Source organism: Sus scrofa, chromosome 2, assembly GCF_000003025.6.
Source record: "Sus scrofa isolate TJ Tabasco breed Duroc chromosome 2, Sscrofa11.1, whole genome shotgun sequence".
In the NCBI taxonomy this organism is placed as follows: Eukaryota; Metazoa; Chordata; class Mammalia; order Artiodactyla; family Suidae; genus Sus; species Sus scrofa.
This window is the reverse complement of record NC_010444.4, coordinates 5,784,634-5,808,490: the sequence shown is the minus strand read 5'-3', so window position 1 is coordinate 5,808,490 and position 23,857 is coordinate 5,784,634. Positions and strand designations below refer to the sequence as shown.

The 23,857-nt window shown below is 48.1% G+C and overlaps 1 protein-coding gene across 2 annotated transcripts; it reads left to right on the top strand.

Annotated features, from left to right (window-relative positions):
* On the top strand, positions 7,707-17,046 carry RBM14 (RNA binding motif protein 14). Of its 2 annotated transcripts, none has more exons than XM_021079865.1 (3): positions 7,707-8,163; positions 13,948-14,058; positions 16,171-17,046. In XM_021079865.1, exons 1-3 carry the CDS (start codon positions 7,827-7,829, stop codon positions 16,191-16,193), a joined length of 471 nt encoding a protein of 156 aa, XP_020935524.1. In that variant the 5' UTR covers positions 7,707-7,826; the 3' UTR covers positions 16,194-17,046.

Below are 23,857 nucleotides of genomic sequence, written 5' to 3'. Positions count from 1 at the left end.
TGGAGGCCTGACATTGATAATTAGATTCCTGGGCTGAAATCAAGGTGCCAGCAGGGCCATACTCTCTCCAGAGGCTCTAGGGAAAAATTCTTGCCATTCCTTGCCTGGTGACTGCTGACGTTCCTTGGCTTGTGGCCAATCACAGCAGCCTTCAGAGCCAGTGTCTTCAAAACTCTGCTCTGTCATTTTCTCCTGTGTGTTTGTGCCAAATCTCCCTCCTATGAGGATACATGTACTTGCATTTAGGGCCTAATCAAATAATCCAGGGTAATCGTCCACCTCAGGATCCTTAAATTCATCACATCTGCAAAGACTCTTTCTCCAAATACGGTGATGTTTACAGGTTCCAGGGATTAGGACTTGATATCTTTGGCCTAGTACAGTCACCAACTAAACCAATAAAGTTTTGGTTTGTTACTATAATTGACTGAGGTGAAGGTCTGTTAAATAAATTTGACTGGGCTTTGTGCTGTAACTCACAGGACAGAATTTCTTTTCTTTTCCTTCTTCTTTTTTTTTTTTTTTTTTTTTTTAGGGCTGCACCCTTGGCATATGGCGGTTCCCAGCCTAGAATAGGAGCTGCAGCTGCCGGCCTACACCACAGCCACAGCCACGCCAGATCCAAGCTGAGTCTGTGACCTACACCAAGGTTGGATCCTTTAAGCCACTGAGCAGGGCCAGGGTGAGAACCCGAGTCCTCATGGATACCAGTCGGGTTCGTTACAGCTGTGCCACAACCAGCGGGAACTCTTCTTCTTTTTTTGGCTGCACCTGCAGTATATGGAAGTTCCCTGGCCAAGGATCAAATCAGAGCTGCAGCTGCGACTTACACCACAGCTTCATCCATGCTGGATCCTTAACCAACCAGGCCAAGGATCAAACCAGCACTGCCACAGAGAAAACTCTGGGTCTTTAACCTGCTGCACCACAGGGGGCACACCCCAGGACAGAATTTCTAATTTTTCCTTCCATTCATGGTAAAAAGAGAAGGACTTTTCCTCTCAGGTTGCTTTATTACAGAAATTGGTTTTTATCCCAAATTAAGTTACCTCAAAGTTACACAAAGTTAAGTTGACTCGAGATTTGAACGGGGATCTAACTCCTTCTCCTGGGGTAACAGAAAGAGCATCAGTTTAGCTCTCATTCTACCACCAACTGGAGGGTGGGCCACACATTCCCCTCCTCCAACTCTGATTGAGTCTTTGATCTTTAAAGTGTTTGGGTTGGCCTGGCCTGGCCTGGCCTGAAGAATCCTTGGCAGCTCTGACATGGTTGATGGACATTTTCCTGTCCACCCTCATTCCTCACACTTAGCTCTGAAAAATATGGGGCTTTTTTCAAAAATCAGATGCCTCCCCAGTGTTGATGTTCTCTTCAGGATCTAAAGGCCATTTGAAGAGGAGGGCTCAACTTGCACCAGCCAATATGGCAGGCATCACTGAACATGTGAAATGTGGCTAGTCCAAGTTGAGATGTAAGTGTACAATACACAGTGAATTTCAGAGACTCAGCTGAAGGAAAATAATGTAAAATCAAATTGGAGTTCCCATTGTGGCGCAGTGGGTTAAGAATCCAACATAGCCTCCATGAGGATGTGGGTTCGATCCCTGGCCTTGCTCAGTGGGTTAAGGATCCAGCACTGCCACAAGATGCGGCATAGGTTGCCGACACAGCTCAGATCCAGTGTCACCATGACTGTGGCGGAGGCCTGCATTTGCAGCTCCAATTCCACCCTTAGCCTGGAACTTCCCTAGGCTGCAGGAGCAGCTTTGTTTTTTTGCTTTTTTAGGGCAGCACTTGCGGCATATGGAGATTCCCAGGATAGGGGTAGAATCGGAGCTACAGCTGCCGGCCTACAGCTGGGCCTTGGCAATGTGAGATCTGAGCTGCATCTGCGCCCTACACCACAGCTCATGACAACACCAGATCCTTAACCCACTGGGCAAGGCCAGGGGTGGAACCCTCAACCTCATGGTTCCTAGTCGGATTTGTTTCCACTGGGCCATGACAGGAACTCCCCCAAAAAAGTAAATTTTATGTTGATGATATGATGAAATGATAGGTTTTTAGATATATTGGTTTAAGATACATTATTAAAATTAATTTTACCAGTTTCTTTTTATTTTATTGTCTTTTTGCCATTTCTTGGGCCGCTCCCATAGCATATGGAGGTTCCCAGGCTAGGGGTCTGATCAGAGCTGTAGCCCGGCCTATGCCACAGCCACAGCAGCGTGGGATCCGAGCCTTGTCTGCGACCTACACCATGGCTCATGGCAATGCCAGATCCTTAACCCAATGAGCAAGGCCAGGAATTGAACCTGCAATCTCATGGTTCCTAGTTGGATTCGTTAACCACTGAGCCACTACGGGAACTCCAAAAAAAAAGTAATTTTTATATTGATTATATGGCGAAATGATAGGTTTTTAGATATATTGGTTTAAGATACATTATTAAAATTAATTTTACCAGTTTCTTTTTATTTTTTAAAGCAGATGCTAGAAAAATTAAAAGCACATATAGGTTTCACATTATATTTCTTTTTTGCTTTTTTGCTTTTTTAGGGCCACACCTGTGGTATATAGATGTTCCCAGGCTAGGAGTCCAACTGGAGCTGGAGCTGTTGGCTTACGCAATAGCCACAGCAATGCCAGATCCAAGCTGTGTCTGTAACCTACACTACAGCTCATGGTAATGCCAGATCCTTAACCCTCCTGAGCGAGGCCAGGGATTGAACCCACGTCCTCATGGATACTAGTTGGGTTCATTACCACTGAGCCACGATGGGAGCTTCCACATTTTATTTCTGTTGCTGTGTTCTGCCTCTAAGACCTACCAGCATTATTGGCACAAACATGGAACTGCCTCCCATGACCCCTTTAAAATGGCTATGTGCCCTGGGTACCTAGAGGCCTGCTGATACCCTGCTCTGAGAATACTGGCAGCATTTTGGATTTGTGAAAGTATCAGAGTGGTGTCCCTCCTTTCCTCCTTAAAATGTACTTTAGGGAGTTCCCGTTGTGGCACAGTGGAAACGAATCTGACTAGTATCCATGAGGACGTGGGTTTGATCCCTGGCCTTGCTCAGTGGGTTAAGAATCCCACATGGCTGTGGCTGCGGCGTAGACTGGCAGCTGTAGCTCCGATTTGACCCCTAGCCATATGCACCGGGTATGGCCCTAAAAAGCAAAAAAAAGAAAAAGGTACTTTAAGAAATTGTAAAAGAATCTGAACCACTCTCTCATCCCCTTGAGGTAACCAACGTTATTTCTCGATGCTGAAAAAAACATAGGCACATATAGGGAGAGTTTTTCCCACTTAGAGCTTAGAAAGATGTAATGTTATACAATTACATCTTTTTTCCCCTCTTAAATTATAGTCAGCCTTCCATATCAATAGACTCTGACCTATTTTTAATTAATTAATTTGGGGAGTTCCCGTCGTGGCGCAGTGGTTAACGAATCCAACTAGGAACCATGAGGTTGCCGGTTCGATCCCTGGCCTTGCTCAGTGGGTTAACGATCTGGCGTTGCCGTGAGCTGTGGTGTAGGTTGCAGACGCGGCTCGGATCCCGCGTTGCTGTGGCTCTGGCGTAGGCCGGTGGCTACAGCTCTGATGAGACCCCTAGCCTGGGAACCTCCATATGCCGCGGGAGCGGCCCAAGAAATAGCAACAACAACAACAACAAAAACACAAAAGACAAAAAAAAAAAAAAAAAAAAAAAAAATAATTTGGGCCGTGGTGTGCAGAGGCTTAACGTGGAATCTCAGTTCCCAGACCAGAGGTCCAACCCAGGCAGCCTCAGTGAAAGTGCTAAATCCTGACCATTAGACCACCAGGGAATGCCCCCTGACTTTTTTTGGCCACACTCATGGCACACAGAAGTTCCTGGTCAGAGATCTAACCCATACCACAGCAGTGACTGGAGCCCCTACAGTGACAATGCCAGGCCCTTAACCTGCTGAGCCGCAGAGGAGCTTCCCCTTGACCTACTTTTAATAGCAACATAACATAAGGTACTACCTAATTTCCTCACTGTGAACAGTCTCGTTGCTTCCACTGCTTGCTACCACAAACAATGCTACAAAAAATTTTCTTTCTATAGTTATTTTTTGCTTTTTAGGGCCACACCCACAGCATATGGAAGCTCCCAGGCTAGGGGTCAAATCAGAGCTGCAGCTGCTGGCCTACACCACAGACACAGCAATGCCAGATCCAAGCCGAGTCTGCAACGTACACCACAGCTCATGGCAACGCCAGATCTCTAACTCACTGAACGGGGCCAGGGATTGAACCTGCATCTTCATGGATACTAGCTGGGTTTGCTAACAACTGAGCCACAGTGGGAACTCAAATTTTTACCAATATCCCTATTGATGAGTTTTTTTTTTTTTTTGTCTTTTGTCTTTTTGTCTGTTGTTGTTGTTGTTGCTGTTGTTGCTATTTCTTGGGCCGCTCCCGCGGCATATGGAGGTTCCCAGGCTAGGGGTCGAATCGGAGCTGTAGCCACCGGCCTACGCCAGAGCCACAGCAACGCGGGATCCGAGCCGCGTCTGCAACCTACACCACAGTTCACGGCAACGCCAGATCGTTAACCCACTGAGCAGGGGCAGGGACCGAACCGGCAACCTCATGGTTCCTAGTCGGATTCGTTAACCACTGCGCCACGACGGGAACTCCTGATGAGTTTTTTTTTTAAAGACTAGCTCTTCAAAGTGAGATTACTATATTAAAGACTCACTACGTTTAAAATTTTGCTATTGCCAATATACTTACCAAGAAGGACACAGAGTTCACAATATCATCACAATGTATGAGTTAGCTTTCCTCACCTTTACCATCAAAAGATGGTGGTTAAAAAAAATCAAAATCTTTTGATTTTTTGCTAATCTGAGGGGTGAAAATATTCTCCTTTTCCCAGGAAATTGTATTTCCCTGACTAGCAATGAAGTTTCTTATTTATTGGCCAGTTGTACTTCTTTACCTATAAAACTGCCAGCTAGCATTCTCGGCCCATTTATCTCACCTTTTTTCCCTGTCAGTTTGTAGGAGTTCTTTGTATAGTATAGATATTAACTCTTTAGACTCCCACACTTGTATCTTCAGCCCAGACCTCTGCCCTGAACTCCAGATACAGAGCTAATTGTCCATTGGTATCTCCACTTGGAGAGGCATCTCAAATTTATTAGGTCTAAAATAGAATTTCTGGCATCCGGGGAGTTCCCGTCGTGGCGCAGTGGTTAACGAATCCGACTAGGAACCATGAGGTTGCCGGTTCGGTCCCTGCCCCTGCTCAGTGGGTTAACGATCCGGCGTTGCTGTGAGCTGTGGTGTAGGTTGCAGACGCGGCTCGGATCCCGCGTTGCTGTGGCTCTGGCGTAGGCCGGTGGCTACAGCTCCGATTTGACCCCTAGCCTGGGAACCTCCATATGCCACGCGAGCGGCCCAAGAAATAGCAAAAAAAGACAAAAAAAAAAAAAAGAATTTCTGGCATCCATCACATTCCCCATCTCAGTTAACGGCAACTAGGTGCTTCCACCTGCCTGGTGTCATCTTTAACTTCTTTTTCTCACAACTCACATCTGATCACACACTGTGTTGGCTCTGCCCTAAAACTATATCCAAATCTGAACACTTCCCCTGGATTCTACTGCGGCCATCCAGATCCATGTCACCATCACCTCCCTGCTGGATTTTTGCAGTAGTGATAATTGTTCTGAGCAAAGGACTATTTTCTCTTTGTTTTTGTCCATTTCACTAGCAGCCAGAATGATACTAATAAAACTATGAAAGATAAGTCACATCCGATGAATATCTCTGCTCTCTATACTACTCATTAAGAGTGAAAGCCGGAGTTGCGGTTGCGGTGCAGTGGAAACAAATCTGCCTAGTATCCATGAGGATGCAGGTTTGATCCCCAGCCTTGCTCAGTGGGCTGGGGATCCAGTGTTGCTGTGAGCTGTGGTGTAGGTTGACAGCTGTAGCTCTGATTCCACCCCCTAGCCTGGAAACATCCATATGCTGCGGGTGCGGCCCTAAAAAGTAAAAATAAATAAATAAAAAGGTGTGAAATCCAAAGTTATTTCAATGGCCCATAAGGGGCTACACCTCCTCCTCAACCTTATGATGTATTATTCAATCTGCTCCCCTCCTAGCTGTACCAGTTCTTTGTGATTCCTTGAACAGACAGGCATGCTGCTGTGCCCCAGAACTTTGAGACATGTACTTTCTGGCTGGGATGATTCCCCCAGAAGATGAGTTGTTTGCTCCCCTCATTACTTCAAGTCTTTATCACTAACAGGCTATATGTTTTACTTAATTGATAATTATTATCTGTCTCTCCCCACCAAAATACAAGCTCCAAGGTCGAGATTTTTGTCACTTTTTTTTGGCCGTGCCTGCAGGTGTGTGGAAATACCTGGGCCAGGGGTCAAACCCAAGCCACAGCTGTAACCAGAGCAACAGCAGAGACAAAATCCGCTCCTTAACCCGCTGAGCCACCATGGAACTCCAGTTTTTGACATTTTTTAAATTCACTGCTGCATCCTTGGTGCTACCGCACAGGGTAGGTGCTCAAGAAAAGTTGAACTTGTAAGCAAATATTTCCCTGAGTTTATCACATGTTCTTATCTTTTGGATGCCTTCTGCTATGCAAAAGGTTTTGTGTGTGTGTGGCTTTTTAGGGCTGCACCTTCAGCACATGGAGGTTCCCAGGCTAGGGGTCTAATCAGAGCTACAGCTGCCGGCCTACACCACAGCCACAGCAATGCCAGATCCGAGCTGCATCTGCGACCTACACCACAGCTCACGACAATGCTAGATCCTTAACCCACTGAGCAAGGCCAGGGGTGGAACCTGCGTCCTCATGGATGCTAGCCAGATTCATTTCCCCTGAGCCACGACCCAAACTCCCCAATCTTTTTATTTACATACATGTCAGTTTTGAAGTTTTCCCTCTTTTATTTAAAGTCTCAACTTTTACCCCCTCAAGGACCTTTCTCTCGACTTCATTTCCTACTTTATGCAACTTTTTATTGTGGAAAATTTCAAGCATATACAAGAGTGATAGAAGTCATTCCTCGTTGGGAAATTCCCTAAAGGCAGCGGTGGCTCTGATTTTCTTTTTCTTTTTTTTTTTAAACTGTCTCCACCGTCTGCAACCTCTGGGAATGTGTTCCCAAAGACGGATTTAAAGGCACGAGGGTTTCTCCCGGGCAGATGCCTCTCAGGTCCCCTCAGACCGCGCAGCACTGGCGGCACTCCCGGGAGCCGTGTGCTGACCGAAGGCGTTCGTACTGGTTTCTCCCGCCAGGCCTGGCCTTCCCGAAGACACTCTCACTGCCACCTCCAGGCGCGGGTTTGGCCTAGGCTGCCAGACGCGGAGGGGCTCTGACTTCCGACTGAACAAAGTTTTTCCTTGGGGCCCGCCAACCCCGGCCCCACCCAGGTCAGAGGCCACCACGCCGACTAGGCCTCTCCGACGCTCAGCGGCTCCCAGCGCGCGTATTCCCTTCTCTAACCCTTTCCCCCGCCTCCCCCCCGGCAGTGGCGGTTGGTCGCGCGCCGCCGTCCCTCTCCCACCCCCTCAGCTAACGAGCGGGCTCCAGGTCCTCTGGGATTGGCTGCGCCTAAGAGCATCTTCTTTCAGCCTCTCTGATTGGCTGTAGGCCGCACAGGATGTGGGCTCCGATTGGCTAGGTAAGAGCGCCTGCGCGGCGGGGTTCTCGGTCGCCAGCCATTCCTGGGGAGGACTGCCGGCGGGTCGGACGTCTCGCCAGTCGCTGGAGGAGAGGTCCCGGCTCTCCGGGAGGGCAGCTGCGGCGGCAAAATGAAGATATTCGTGGGAAACGTCGATGGGGCGGATACGACGCCGGAGGAGCTGGCAGCTCTCTTCGCGCCCTACGGCACGGTCATGAGCTGCGCCGTCATGAAACAGTTCGCCTTCGTGCACATGCGCGAGAACGCGGGCGCGCTGCGCGCCATCGAGGCCCTGCACGGCCACGAGCTGCGGCCGGGGCGCGCGCTCGTAGTGGAGATGTCGCGCCCACGGCCTCTTAACACTTGGAAGATATTCGTGGGCAATGTGTCGGCTGCGTGCACGAGCCAGGAATTGCGCAGCCTCTTCGAGCGCCGCGGACGCGTCATCGAGTGTGACGTGGTGAAAGGTAACGCTGAGGCGGGGGGGGCGCGGGCGCGCTCGGGGCACTCTGCTTCTTAGCCACGCCCCTTTCCCGGGGGTCGGTCACTGAGCGGTTGGCGGTGGGGAGATGGCCGGAGGTGTTGGGGGCGCGTTGGGTAGAGACTCCCTCCTCCCTTGCGGTCCAGGCACCATTAACCAAATGGGAGGAAGCGGCTCTGGGTGGGTGCGGCGGCCACTGTGAGCCGAGCTGCGGGGCCGGGGACGCGCCTGAGAGACTTGGGAGGGTACCGGGGGCGCGCCTTCCACTGGTCTCCTGGGCCTGGTACCGAGCGGAAATTGGGAAGTGACGGGCAGAAGCCGGATCATGGAGCGGGGAAGATTTCGCCACTTCCCCACTTCCTCTCCAGACGTCGGTCAGAGGAAGGGAAAAGGGAAAAGGTGAGGGCTGACGCCCCAAGCCCACCCTCGTGTTCCCTCCCGATGAGTGCTCCCGAGCGGAAGGTAACGGGGCCCTTGGACGTTTTGGGGCTGGGATCTTTTAGTATTGTGTGGTTTGGGTCTATTCATAGGTATAGTTACTCCTGGGTACAGGAGGGGCCCCTTCTGAACCACTTTGGCCTTTCAGTATTGTTAGGGGAATTAGGCGTGGCAACTCTGCGCTTTCCAACTCCCTCAAACTTGTTCTTTTTTTCCTCTGGAATCGACTTTAACTGGAAACCCTGACCTTTCACGTGTGGATGGAGGCTTGTTTTGTGAAGTCTCCTTCTGAGCATCCAAGCTGGTGCCCCAGGGCAGTGTCCTTCTTTTATAAGCTTGGTGGTTTTGCAAGGTAGCACACTTTGTGGCTGAGGGGGACATGGGACCTTAACTTACTAGTCGTCTTGGCTGAAATAGTCTAGTTGTCAGGGGAGAGCCCTAGTTTGCTTCAAGAAAACTGTATCACCATAATTTAGGCCTGACTTCCTTTTTGGGACTCTCTTGACTTTTTTCATAGTCTGAGGGTTTATCCCCTAAGCTCTTTTTCTTTTTCGTTGGCAAGATTTGGAGGTACAGCCCTTGTGTATATGGCCGGTTTCTGTTCCACTTGGAACAGATCAGAGTTAACTTTGCCTTGCTGTCTTAAAGGATGTAATCTGGGAGTGAGTATCTGATCCCTTGTTTTTGGTGTTGGATTCACACCTGCTTATACCCTATGTGAGAAGTTCTGAGGATAGGAAATACATTTGAGAGCAGATGCTTACTCATTTCCATCAAGATACATCATTTGCTGTCCTGGAAAGGCGCATCTTTTAAGTTGTTCCTTATTCTTTCTGTAACTGGGGAAGTGTAAAGTATAAAGTCTCCACCACTAGGCGTAATTCATTCTTTTGCATTAGTACTGCAAGCTGTTTTCCTCAACTCAGGCTATGCAGATCCACGACTAACCAGAATCAGGCTTTCCTCCTGGGTGCTCTGATGAGGCAGGCTGTATGGTGCATAGATTTCTGCTTTTGTTTACACTGAAAGAGTGGGGAGGGCCTCCAGTTGGGCACCTGACCAGGAAATGGATGGGGGTATATGACTCATGAGAGTTCTGTGTTTAATTGACCTAGTATGTTTTATGTTTTTAAATTTTTATTTTTTGGTGGTTCTTAGGTAGGGTGGCTACTTGATTGGGAGTCTAGAAAGCAGCATCTGAGAGGATAGTCTCTGGAACTCATTGGTCAAGAAGCCTCCTTTGGGGTGGTAGAGAAAGCCGAAAATTTGCCTGAGTGCTTGGAACTGACATCAAGTGACAGTAGTGGGGGCGGGGGGGGGGTGAAGTGTGTAACTGCATGTGGTTTTTAGAACTTCTGGCTGATTCCTTGTGAGAATCCTAACGAACAAAAGTTTGGCGAATTTTGTCCCTTTGTAAATATTTGGCAGAAATGCATGGACTTCCTCAGGGAGTGATGGTTAGTTGTTACTTGTAGTTATGCTGATAACGTAAGAGAGCTCCAGTGTATGTAAGGGACTGTGGGAAAGATTTGAGGATCATATGCTCCTTTGATGCCTTTGTATTTGGAGTGAAGGAAAGTGAGGTTTTAAAGTTGGGAATGTAGTAGAAGAGCCTGGTTCTGGCCCCTTAAAGAGTGATCCATTTCTTGGTCTGGCAATGGACATTTGATTGAGTTGTCTTGTGTTCTTGCTGGTCTTTGAAAAGCACAGAAGCTTGGCATTGCATGGGACAACTAGTTCTGTTTCATTTCACAGGGGAAAAAAACTTAGTTGCTTTGTTCCAGGAGCTTAGATAAGATTTTATTTGTAGAGTAAAAAATCTCCATAGCAGCAGCAGATTGTGACCACTCTCCACAGCTACATTCTATTGGGTGTTCCTCTGAGAGTTGCTGACGGCTTTAGGAACGATTTAGATTTCCTGGAAGTCTGTAAGGCAGAAGAGGAAATTGTTTCCTCCCGTTTTTGGTGGGTGGCCATTCTTTCCTCTCATATACAACACTGTGATTTCAAATTACAAGTTTTTACTTTTCTGAGAAAAGAAAAACAAATTTTTCTGGATTCTCTTAACTTTGGTACTGAAAGAATTGTGATGCCCCCAGGCCATTAGGAGATCTCCATTGCTTGCAGTCCCTTTAAATGTAATTTCTTCAGAGGTCAATGTTTCCTTGAAGTAGCTCGCCAGGCAGGTGGGTCCCTGGAGCTTGCTAGATCTCTTTTTTTTCTTTATTGTCCTAGAAGTAGTTGGGTTCATAGCATCTTTGATAAGGCTCAGTCTGGGTTTGCCTGTTCACTATGATAAGGGTTGGTTAAGCCCTCTTGTGATTGAGTCAGCTGGACAACCTGTTCACAGTTCCCTCCAGTATTGGGCTTAGGAACTTTCTGATGTAAATTGGTTGTAATTTTTTCTGATGGTTTTCTTATTATGTAGCTGGTCTGGGTGGTCGATTGAATTGTACATATGAATCTGTTTTCAAATTTCGCAAGTTGGTTTCGTAATAAAACTCATCTAAGTAGGGGGTTAGATAATGTGATATCCTCTTGCTTTTTAAGCCCGTAGAAATTTTTTGTTGGATGTTTTTTCCTGGTTCATTCCAATCTTAGGAATTTGTGGATAGGCTGACCAGGAATATAGTATGGTTCTTTAATATTTTTTTAAAGGTGTGTTTTGCATTTCTTTATTATTACTATTTTACTTTAAATTTTTTTTTAGTTGATTTATACTGTTGTGCCAATTTCTGCTGTACAGCAAAGTGACCGAGTCCCTCTCTCTCTCTCTCTCTCTCTCTCTCTCTCTCTCTCTCTCTCTCTCTCTCTCTCTCACACACACACACACACACACACACACACGTTTCTTTCTGGAAGTTTTTGTTTGTTGTTTTCTTTTTCTTTTTTTTTTTTTTAAGGTCCTTCCTGTGGCACATGGAAGTTCCTGGGCTGGGGGTCATATTGGAGCTGCTGCTGCTGGTCTATGCCACAGCCATAGCAACTCGGGATCCTGGCCACTTCTGAAACTTAGCACTGCAGCCCTTGGCAACGCTGGATCCTTAACCCACAGAGCGAGGCCAGGGATCAAACCCACATCTTCATGGATACCATGTTGGGTTCTTAACCCTACTGAGCTACAACGAGAACTCCCTGGACATTTTTTTAAATTACCTTTAATTTTCCTACAATCTCTTGCTTTCTGGTTGCCTTTGCATTCTCCTGGTGGTAGGGTCAGTCAGCTTCCACCTTTAAAGAGGTCTGGGACCACCAGCCTTGATTTTTGCTTATTGTACCCAAAGTGGATGTGAGAGATCAGAGGATAGTTCAAGTGCCCTGTGGCTAGGCGGAAAGAAACACTTGCTATTCACAGTCTGTAGGTGAGGAATCAGATTCTGGCTGTTGGGGGTATGAAGTCAGTTGTAGTTCATTTTGTTCTTTTTTTGTGTGTGTCTTTTTAGGGCCGCACCCGCGGCATATGAAAGTTCCCAGGCTAGGGGTCAAATCTGAGCTGCAGCTGTTGGCCTACGCCACAGCAGCGCCAGATATAGCAACACTGAATCCTTAACCCACTGAGCTAGGCCAGGGATCAAACCCGAGTTCTCATGGATAGTAGCCAAGTTCTTAACCTGCTGAGATACAATGGGAATTTCTACAAGGCATTTTTCATCATTTCATTTGAATGTCCTACTTCTGACATGAGTAGGACAGATTATCAGATGGAGAAATAAATTATAAGTTCTTTAAGAGTTTATAGCAAGTCAGTAATCTGAATCTTCACCTGAGGCATTTTAGGATTCCTTTTGCTATACCATACTTCTGATTTCTGCCTAATGATTATATTTTTATTGTCAAGTGTGTGAGAGTCGTGTTGGTGGCATTGCCTTACATCCAGGAAAATGACTTACTTTTAGGAGTAGTTAGAGGGGTAGAAATTAGGACACTTGTTTAGAGGCCATTTAAAAGGACTTCTTATCAGGAATGGAATCTTAGTAATTTCATCCAGGTAATTTATTTCCTAAACTGATGTGAGAGAGATGGGGTCCTGGTGGTTGGACGTTAAAAGTAGCCATAGGTCCAGATGGGGTTAAGTGCATGGCCTTATTTCCCACCAGCATGATGTCATTGTTCTTCAAATTCTGCTTGCACCGTTGTGGTGTGTGAGTTGGGATGTGATCAAGAATTTCTTCCCACTCCTCTCCTAGTTTTCTTGTCCTGTGTGGTAGATGAGTAGACTTGAGATCAACATCCTGTCCTAGAACCTGGAGTGAGGAGTACTTCAGGGATAGCCTGGTTAGGAGAGCCTGCTAGTTGCAGTAATTGTAGCTTCTTGCCTTGAAACTGAGAAACCAAATCTTTTCTGTGAACAGAAACCCAAGGGGTAAGGAATACTTCTGTCTCTCTTGAGTAGCCAGTGGAGGATGTAACGTAGCCAGGGGTGGGGAGAGGGAATGGCTGGGCCAGCGGCAGGCTCGGTTTCCATTCCCACATCTCTTTGGTCTACATGGGGTCCAGCTTCTCCCCTTCTAAGACTAAACGTCTAGTCTTGTTACACAGTCCTGCCTGACACATTGACTTCTCAGGGCTAGATTGGTATAGTGAGGGGGCAAGGAGAGAACTGGGATTCTGTTCCTGACTCTGACACTGATTTGGGGCAAGCCATATAAGTTCTCTGAGTGCGTTTGCCCACCTGTAAAGTGGGGATAATGATCCTTTGCTCTGCTTGCCTCCTGGAAGTGTTCTGAGGCCCTAATGAAGTACGTGGAATTGTACATGGAAGTGCTTTGGAAACTGGAGAGTACTGTGGGGAAAGGGGAGATCATATTGGAGGAATTGCGTGGACTGTGCCTGGCAGTCTAGCTGTCCTGCCTTAATTGGACTGAGAGATGGGTCATGCCAAGACATAAGTGGTCACTTCCAGTGTTTGAGAGTTAAGCCTTAAAGGTGAACAGTAGTGTTTGGTGACCTTGAGTTAGAGAATACTAAATCGAGTGATCCAGGAATGCTTTCTGCATTTTGTCTGCTGGTTTATACTTACAGGAGCTGTGAAGATTTTTTTCCTGTGTTGCAGTTCATCTTTGCTCTTTCTTCTCTCACCAGGAAGTTGGGTGAGGTGGCAGAGGGAATGGGGAGAATGGAAGGAAAGCCGTAGGCAAAGGTGACTGCCTGGGAAAGTCAGAAGTGTTGTCATATGGGAGTCACATTTTATGACCAACTCCTGGAGAGGAGGGTTTGGAGGCCTGGAGGTAGCTGACAACAGCTGGGTGCTGTTGGTGTGTCCAGTTTGGGACCCATCGGGTAGCATGCCCTGCCCCCCTAATTGCTAACCCTCTGTCTGCTGCTTTATCAGACTACGCGTTTGTTCACATGGAGAAAGAAGCAGATGCCAAAGCCGCAATCGCGCAGCTCAACGGCAAAGAAGTGAAGGGCAAGCGCATCAACGTGGAACTCTCAACCAAGGGTCAGAAGAAGGGGCCTGGCCTGGCTATCCAGTCTGGGGACAAGACCAAGAAACCAGGGGCTGGGGATACGGCATTCCCCGGAACTGGTGGCTTCTCTGCCACCTTCGACTACCAGCAGGCTTTTGGCAACAGCACTGGTGGCTTTGATGGGCAAGCCCGTCAGCCCACACCACCCTTCTTTGGTCGCGACCGCAGCCCCCTGCGCCGTTCACCTCCCCGAGCCTCGTATGTGGCTCCTCTGACGGCCCAGCCAGCCACCTACCGGGCCCAGCCCTCAGTGTCACTGGGAGCTGCCTACAGGGCCCAGCCTTCTGCCTCTTTGGGTGTCGGCTATCGGACTCAGCCCATGACAGCCCAGGCAGCCTCTTACCGCGCTCAGCCCTCTGTGTCCCTTGGGGCCCCATACAGGGGCCAGCTGGCTAGCCCTAGCTCCCAGTCTGCCGCAGCTTCCTCGCTTGGCCCATATGGTGGAGCCCAGCCCTCGGCCTCGGCCCTCTCCTCCTATGGGGGTCAGCCAGCTGCGGCTTCTTCGCTCAACTCCTACGGGGCTCAGGGCTCCTCCCTTGCCTCCTATGGTAACCAGCCATCCTCTTATGGGGCGCAGGCTGCCTCTTCCTATGGGGTTCGTGCTGCTGCCTCCTCCTACAACACCCAGGGAGCAGCTTCCTCCCTAGGCTCCTATGGGGCCCAGGCAGCCTCCTATGGGGCTCAGTCTGCAGCCTCTTCACTAGCTTATGGGGCCCAGGCGGCTTCTTACAATGCCCAGCCTTCGGCCTCTTATAATGCCCAGTCTGCCCCATATGCTGCACAGCAGGCTGCTTCCTACTCTTCTCAACCTGCTGCCTATGTGGCACAACCAGCTACAGCTGCTGCTTATGCTAGCCAGCCAGCTGCCTATGCTGCACAAGCCACTACCCCGATGGCTGGCTCCTATGGGGCCCAGCCAGTAGTTCAGACCCAGCTGAATAGTTATGGGGCTCAAGCATCAATGGGCCTGTCAGGCTCCTATGGGGCTCAGTCAGCCGCTGCGGCCACTGGCTCCTATGGCGCCGCAGCTGCTTACGGGGCCCAACCTTCTGCCACCCTGGCAGCTCCTTACCGCACTCAGTCGTCAGCCTCATTGGCTGCTTCCTATGCTGCACAGCAGCATCCCCAGGCTGCTGCCTCCTACCGTGGCCAGCCAGGCAATGCCTACGATGGGGCAGGTCAGCCGTCTGCAACCTATCTGTCCATGTCCCAGGGGGCCGTTGCCAACGCCAACAGCACCCCGCCGCCCTATGAGCGTACCCGCCTCTCCCCACCCCGGGCCAGCTACGACGATCCCTACAAAAAGGCTGTCGCCATGTCGAAAAGGTACTGTATGCCCCCCCGCCTCTGCCCCCAGCTGGGGCTCAGGGCAAGGGGCTGAGGTTGGCATGGGAGGGAAACTGGAGCCATCGGCCCCTCCCTTGGTCTTCTCTACTCCCGTGGGATGTCCAGAGGCTGAAGGGGGGTAATGTCTGTGAACTTTCCTGGTCAGCAGTGTTCAGGTGGAGCGTAGTGCTCAGCCTGGGGTGGTACCAGCTAGTCAGCCCGGGAAAAGTGTCACCTGCCTGGGCTAACCCAGGTGCCATTGGAGCTACTGCCGGCAAGATTGTGGCCCATAGTCTTTCCCACTGTCTGAAGGATCCTTAAGCCTGTTACATGGTTGTCCTGGCCTTTGGTGGGGGTGGTTTCAAAGAGTGGTCCCTTTGGCGCTCACCGGCTGAAGGCAGGGTGTTTGAGGTGCGTCCACTCTTGGGGAAGTTGGGGACCTTGCTTCCGTCCGCCGTTCTGTTGGTAAACAACCAAGGTCTTTCTGTGCAGGGCCCAGGGGTGGGGATTGTTTGTGGTTTGGGAATGTAGATCAGAATCCACCTTGGCCAGTTTAGAAGGGAGGGCTTCAGTGGTGGGCTTGGTTTTCCACTGAGTTGGACCAGGCTTGGTTTCTTGCCCTGGATGGGGTGATGAGCCTTCTGACAAAATCTTGTTTGTTGGAGACCAATCTGATTACAACCCTCCCTTTCCCCGTGCCCACCTGGAGCTCTCCCCTCGATTGTCTCATTCACCAACTGTCTTCTTCTCTCGACTAGGTATGGTTCCGACCGGCGTTTAGCCGAGCTCTCTGATTACCGCCGTTTATCAGAGTCGCAGCTTTCGTTCCGCCGCTCGCCGACAAAGTCCTCGCTGGATTACCGTCGCCTGCCCGATGCCCATTCCGATTACGCACGCTATTCGGGCTCCTATAATGATTACCTGCGGGCAGCTCAGATGCACTCTGGCTACCAGCGCCGCATGTAGGGCCATCCTGGGACGGGGCACCACAGGGAGGGGAGGAGAGGTAGGGTAGGGTGCAGACCCAGGTTATCACCACTGGCCCACGTCCTTCCTGTTTGCGGTTTTTCATTCCCTCTACCATGTGGGCCTTCCCCAGGAGACGATCCTTTTGAGTGTTCGGCAGTAACTTACTTTATTCCTTCGCCTCAGCAGCAAATCTTGCTATTGGCTCTAGATGTGCGGTTCCCCTCTCCCCTGCTTCCCATCTCTCCTGGATGGGAATTTCTTTTATGTTTTTATTTTTTTCCTAGCTCCCTTTTATTTTTGTGCGCGATATTTAAGGTCGTCTGGATGGGGAAGCAACCTGCAGCTGAGGTCGGCGGCGCCTTTTTCTTTCTAGATGTGAGGAGGCCAGGAAAGGGTTAGCTTAACCATTTCCTATGCGCCAAGCTGTGCCAGCAGTCCAGGGGCCCTGACTTTGTCCCTCTATAGACTGTGTTGACACTGAGTTCCTGTTGGGACAGTCGGTTGGTTTATGTCCAAATCCCTACTGACCCCTGATGTTCTAGCTGATGCTGAGCGGCACAGTCCCACTTCCCCATCTCCCCAAGTAGGTGGTGTTAGAAAACCTTAAATTTTTTCCCTTTTGTATGGACTACAAATAAAACTTGGGGCGATTTGCAGTTTGGAAACCTGGTTGTCATTGTCTTGATTGCACTCAGTTTCAGAGAAGACAGTTTGACATCCAGGAAGACATGACAACTAAAGGGAAGGTGGCCAGAGAACCCAGGGCAGATGAGGAAAGGGGTTCAAATGTGGGAATTAGAGTGATATCCCTGCTGCCAGAGGGATTTACCCTTGTCATCCTGCTAGTCTGCCATCTTTAGGACTGGAGAGTCCGGGCCAAGTTGCTTCAACTTGGATTAATCACATCAAAATGCAGTAAATTTATTGCCTGTTTCCCTCTGCCTGTGCTTGGCCATGTTCCTTGACTTGTCTCCGGTTCAGAAACAACCTGGGCTCCAGCTGGGTGGTTCTGGGGTTTGGCTTCTCAAGTGAGAAGTGGGGGATGGGCTGTTTTGGTGCTTATGAGGCTAGTGGGTCCTCATAATGGGCGCCAGTGAGTACTCAGGCTGGGACCTGCAAAGGAGCCAGCCAGTAGTTGGGGTGGGGGTCATGTCACTGGTAATGCCCCATGGATGGGACAGTTGGAAGAAGGTATGGGGCATTCTAGCCATAGATCTGGTGTTTCGCCTGTTGAACATCACCATGGAGCATCCTTCCTGCGTCCTGCCAACCCCTGCCATCGTAGTCACCTGAAAGTCGGGTTCTTGGTGTTAAAATTGACTCTGGGAAGGGGGTGAAGTGCGAGCATGACCAAGTACGGATGCTGGGATAGGGTGAGGAATTGATAGTTTTATTCTAGGACCCAGGGGTTCAGAGGACCTGGGTGAAAAATACAGTAATTCCAGCTGTGGACAAGACGGAGGCTTGGGCTTTTTGATGGGTGAATGGAAGACTGGTTGGGTCGGATGGTAACGGGAAACCTACCATGTTCTTTTGGGAAAGTGGGCTTTAGTGATTTGATTTGGGAGTCTTTTTGGGGCAAGGTGATTTTGGGGAGGGGTGTGTGTGTGTCAGGTGGAATTCGCATGGGTTCTCTTGCCTCCTTCCTTGGTTTTTTGTGACCTTGCCTGTGACAGTAGTTTGCCCGGCTATTTCCTTCTCTGCCCAGTGGGCAGAAGCATATGGTCTTTACATAACTGTAGGCTCCTTCTTGTGGATGCTAACTGGGATAATCTCAGGGGTATTGGGGCCGTAGCTCTTTTCCTTGTTTTCCTTTCTGCTCACTGCTTTGCCTTCAGGTGCTTTACTGCTCCTTTTCATTTCTTTGCAAGACTTGGAGGAGGGGGAGTTTGTTAGGTTTCTTGTCACTTTTCTACAGTTGAGGGGTTATCTCAGGGCCAAGTTAGTAGGCTTTTAACTCTGGTCATTTCCCTGGAAAATCAAGGGTTGGCTGATTTTAGCTCTGTGATTGTGGCCTCTGTGTTTTAATTACTTCTTTGTCAGTGTGGCTTTCTGTCGTCTTCCTTTCTGTCCAGTGAGGGTTCTGCCACTGTCCCATGGTTCCTGTGAAAAATAGCCCGATGTGCTCTTGGGGCCCATGTTGATGTTTCTTTATTGCAGCCCGGGTTCTTCAGAGTGACCTGGCCTAGATGATCACTGCTCATCGTCTTTGGGTCCTGATGCCCTTGCTGCCTCCACTGCCAAAGCTAGAAGGAGCTAAAGCTAAATGAATCATTTGTCATTTTTCTTTCTCGCTGATCGGTTTAAAATTCCCCCTCTCTCTTTTAAATTATGTCACTTGTGTCAATCCTATAGCCCACTCCTCATACTTTGCTTTTTGTGGATTTCTGATCTCCCAGGTCATATCACTTGGAGGTGGTTGGGCTGATGATTGGGAGGGTAGACATTTAATGTGTGTTTTGGGGAAAGGGGTGGGAATATGGGCTCCCAGTGTCCTTCAGATCTTGCACTTCGTATCTGTCACCTCTATAACTTGGCCTTCATTGGAGAAGGTTGAGATGGTTTATTCCCGGAATAAGACCACATAAAGGCTTCTCACTTTGTCAGCCTGTTTTCTTGTAAGGTTTGGACTACATCACTGAGTGGTCAGCCTCTACGGGTAGGCTGCCTTTCTGGTCGTGCCCATCGGTTAAGCTCTACCAATGTCTGTGCACAGACTATTGGCTCTCTAGTCATTTTGTCCTATGAAGCCAAGTAAGTTGACTGCAACATGGGATGGCTGTGGTCATAATGGAAATAAATTTTCTAGATTTATGGACCAGTGTGTAACGTTAGTTTGGGTAATAAAGAACATAAGATGGATGGGATAGGTGGAAAATTCCTATTCACCTGAATTTTGTAGGTATCTTTAAAAAGGTCGTAAAGGGTAGAATCTAGAGTTTTCCGGGCGTGGGGTGAAGGGGTTCTTAAGGTAATTTCAAATCTAGCTGTAAATCATTAGACATACTGTGTTCTGTTCAGATAGCTGAACCCTTGGGCTGACCTTGGGGAGTTTATAGTCTGGAGGATGTAGTACTACCTACCTTGATGAACTAGTTAAGCAATGCCAGGGAAGAGGTAGGTAAGGAAGGAGAGGATGGGACAGTCCCACTAGAGAAAACTGTGGAGATGGGATTTGATTGATTTGAAAATTGACTTGGCATCGAGCGAATTACTGAGAGTGTTGGCTCTAAAATCAAGCTGCTTGAGTTTGAATCCTGGTTCTGCCACTTATCTGTGTGATCTCAGATATGTTGGGAATTCTACCTCAACTTCATCTGTAAAATGGGGATAATAGCAAACATTTATTGAACACATGTTAAGAATTGATAAAAGTGCTTTTCATGTATATATTATTTTTCCTTTTTTCGGCAGCACCCGTGGCATACAGAGTTCCTGGGCCAGGGATCGAATCCGAGCCACAGCTATAAACTGCCCCAGCTGCGGCAGTTCTGATCCTTAACCCTCTGTGCCACAGTGGGAACTCTGCTTTTTACATTAATTTCATTTTGTCTTCACTGCAATTCAAATATATTAGGTACTTGGGGTGGGGGAGGCAGGGGCTGCACCTGCGGTATGTGCAAGTTCCCCGGCCAGGAATTAAACCCATGCTGCAGTTCTTCCTACACCACAGCTGCAGTAGCTCTGGATCCTTAACCCGCTGTGCCACAAGGGAACATCCCGTATTAGGTACTTTTAAACCTATTATATAAGTTGGGTAATTGAGGCTCTAAGTTAAATAACTCCTCAAGATGACATGGGTAGAAAGCAAGTGGATGAAGAAACTGAACCAGCCATTTTGAACCACCCAGAACTTTTGCTTGTAGTCAGTGCTACTGTTGGGAGGGCAAATAACAGGTATCAAGTGTAGTGCCTCATATGTAGTCACTGCCTATTAAATGCTAGTCATTTCTGAAATAGTGGGTTAGAATATTCTGGGGAGATCAGAATGGCCTACTGGAGGACACAGCTGAGGAAAGGACTTTAAATGTAGGTGTTAGTGCAGCAAAAATGAGTAAGAGTGAAGGGAGAGGATTTTTTTTTTGCTTTTAGGGCTGCACTTGCGGCATATGGAAGTTCCAGGCTAGGGGTCAAATCAGCCACAGCTGCCAGCCTATGCCACAGGCACAATAACTCAGGATCCAAGCTGCGTCTGTTAACTACCGTAGCTCACAGCAACACCAGATCCTTAACCCACTGAGTGAGGCCAGGGATCGAACCCACATCCTCATGGATTCTAGTCAGATTCGTTTCTGCTGCACCACAAATGGTAACTCCCAGGAAGGGGATTTCTGTGATAAGTGGTATCTGGGTGTGATGTAGGCCAATGGACCATACCAGTTTTGGCCACCTCTGGTCTCAGACAACACTGTTGTATCCCGGGATCAGATTCTCCTAGTTTTGGAGAAGAAAGGTGTAAGGTAGGAGACCAGCTCAGACATGAAGGGAAGGCTGGCAGTGGGACTGGAGGCCTAGGAGCTTGCTGACTGGCCTAGTTTCTCCCTCTGAACAGCCCAGAGAACACTTTTTTTTTTTTTTTTTTTGGGCTTTTCTGCTATTTCTTGGGCTGCTCCCACAGCATATGGAGGTTCCCAGGCTAGGGGTCGAATCGGAGCTGTAGCCACTGGCCTACGCCAGAGCCACAGCAACGCGGAATCCGAGCCGCGTCTGCAGCCTACACCACAACTCAGGGCAACGCTGGATCGTTAACCCACTGAGCAAGGCCAGGGATCGAACCCGCAACCTCATGGTTCCTAGTTGGATTTGTTAACCACTGCGCCATGATGGGAACTCCAGAAGACTTGTTTTTAATTTGAGCTCCCATTAGACCAGTAATTCATTTCTGGACCAGAAGCAGGGTCACTTACTAGATATATGAGTTGTATACTTATGTACACTCTTAAGGGTGTGAAAGGGTTTAAAACAAATGCACATTGCTGATTGCATTTGAGTGGTTTTTACTGACACCAGTGTTTATCCCCTGAATTTGGCTTTGTCTCTCATCTCCCTTTTCCTTTCAAGAATCCAGGCTCCAGTCTTTCTTATCTCTTCAAGATCTGCAGCCAGACTATATTTATACTTATGAAGCTAAATATATTTGGCCCTGACAGAACATCAGCTTTCTAGATGACTTTGGACAGGTCACTTTATCTTTTTTTAATTTAGAGGCTTGGTAACCTGATCAGAAGAATCACCAAAATGGCACCTGCAGCGTTCCAGACAAGGTGCTTTTAAAACATCCCATTCTCTGTAGTGGGGGTGGTAAGGTAGATGATTTGGACCCGATACCTTTAGTTTAAAAACCTTTGTTTTTAAGGGGCAAACACTAAGCTTCTTTAGTTCTTGGTAAATACAGTTGGGTAAGTGACCATGAATATGGAGATAATGAAGCTACAAATCTCCCTACTTCAAGCTTCACTTTGCACATTTGTCAGATGTAATCCTGGTGATCAAAAGCAGTACCCCAGCTTTTGGGCACCTGCTTTTTATGTTTAAGGGAGACTGGAAAGAATACTACGTGATAAGAGTAAAACTGCTTGTTTTTAATACTAAGTGTCCATGTTCTTAAGCTGCTATTGACTGAAAAATCTAAAGTCATTTCTCTCCTTTTGGTTGTCAAGAAGTTAACTCATGCGTTCATTTATTCATTTCTTAGCAAATATTTGGTTGCCTACTCTGTGACAGGTGCAATTTTAAGATAGGATAATAGGCAACTAGAAAAGGTCTTTGCCCCGGTAGAACAACTATTTGCTGGGGGCAGGGGATGGAAGGAAGTCAGATAATGAACCAACAAATAGGATTTCAAGTGGTGGTAAGTATTTGGAAAAATATCATTGAGTCATGGGATAGAGTTCCAAGGTAGGGTTGGAGTTGGAGGGATGTCTTGAGATGGGTGGCTGTGAGGAACCTGGAGAAGTAATATTTCAATTTGAATGAGCTTGGCACAAAGAGGCCATTGTGCTGGAGCATAGTTGGGGTGGGGTGTGTGTTTGGCTGTTCAGAGTTCTCACAGTGGGAGATTCTGGCAAGAATCAGATTATGTGGCATGGGTTTGAAACTTCCAGGTGCTATGGGTTTTAATTTAAAAGGGTATTGATTCAATATGGTGTATTCAGTTGGATGAACTTGCAAAGTGAAAGAAATATAATTCTACTTTGAGGGTTTTCAGAAAGCAAATCAAGTACTTAGATTGGGGGTAAGCGTGGACGGTGGTCAGCAAACTGGCCTGGGTTGTGATCCTGAGATTTTATTCCCAGCTTTCTCCCTTTGGATTTGGAGACATTCCTAGTTTTATAGAGTGAATTGATCTCATATGCTTTGGTATTTTGGAATAAAGTTTTATTTCTAGGGCTATTAGGATAAAACATTTGGAGGAACAAGAAGATGAAAGGATTTCTATACCAGATATGTTTCCCTACACAAATTGAGAGGTGATCACCTCCTGATGCAGGCCCCCTTCAAAAGGGCTCACTTGCAACTAACATGCAGTTGGCTTTCTTCATCGCTGATCCCTGTGGCCTTTACTGGTAAGGTTGCAGTCAGCATCAGGATCCACAATGAAAATGGACCAAGAGTAGTGACCACTACTACCTCGTGTAATTGTTCTGATTTTTAGGTTCTTACCTTTTCCCACTCTAGAATGAATTCTTGACCAGTTTCCCACCATTTGATTTAAGTTATGTCAGGTTTTAAAATACATTTTCATAACTTTGACTTCACCATTTTTATGATCCACACCCCACGGAAGGGGGGGTGCTTTGAACGGTGGTATGTTCTACTTGTGCTATCTTAAGTTCTTCCATCCACACCCCCCCCCCAAAAAAACCTCTTCAAAAGCTGCTTTGCATAAGGATCATTGCTTGTTCAATGAATATGGTATTATGTGAAGAAGCCAAAAGATGATTTGAAAAGTGATAAGGGAAGCTGGACTCTGGATCCAGAGTGCTGTTACTGTATTTTGCTTATAGCTGGTTGTGATTAGGCTCTTCCCTCTAAGATCGGTTCTAGGAGTTATAAACCTACAGCTTTGGTTGATGGCGCCCAATAAAATAAAGCAAAAAACTTTTCTGCTCCAGTTTTTTCCTCAGGGCAGGGTGGGGGTGTTTGCTCGATCTCCACGGTCACACAGAGGAGTCTTTTCTTCGTCTTGGACCCTGGGAGGTTGGTTCCCCCAGGGAACTTGCTTCCACGGTGCCTCCCGAGTGATGCAGCCCTCAACCGAGCCCGCCTCGGGGACTTTATACCCTAATTGAAGCTGAACCCGTTAAGCGTTCCTTTTACCACCCATGAAAATAGTTTCAATTCGGGGTTTGCTCCGGGATCCGGTGTAAATTCTTGGCCAAAGGAGGAGGCTGGTTTTTTTAGGTGGGACGCTGTTTTCTTACCTGGTTTCTGGGTCTGCGTAAGCTACCATCCGCAGCATCGTGGCTGCAAGGG

What these genes read in the sequence shown, in the direction of transcription:
- RBM14 (XM_021079865.1), top strand. Translation starts at nt 7,827, where the DNA reads ATGAAGATATTCGTGGGAAACGTCGATGGGGCGGATACGACGCCGGAG. An exon ending in CGAGTGTGACGTGGTGAAAG is followed by an intron (nt 8,164 to 13,947) that starts GTAACGCTGAGG and finishes CTGCTTTATCAG; the next exon opens with ACTACGCGTTTGTTCACATG. An exon ending in CGTGGAACTCTCAACCAAGG is followed by an intron (nt 14,059 to 16,170) that starts GTCAGAAGAAGG and finishes TCTCTCGACTAG; the next exon opens with GTATGGTTCCGACCGGCGTT.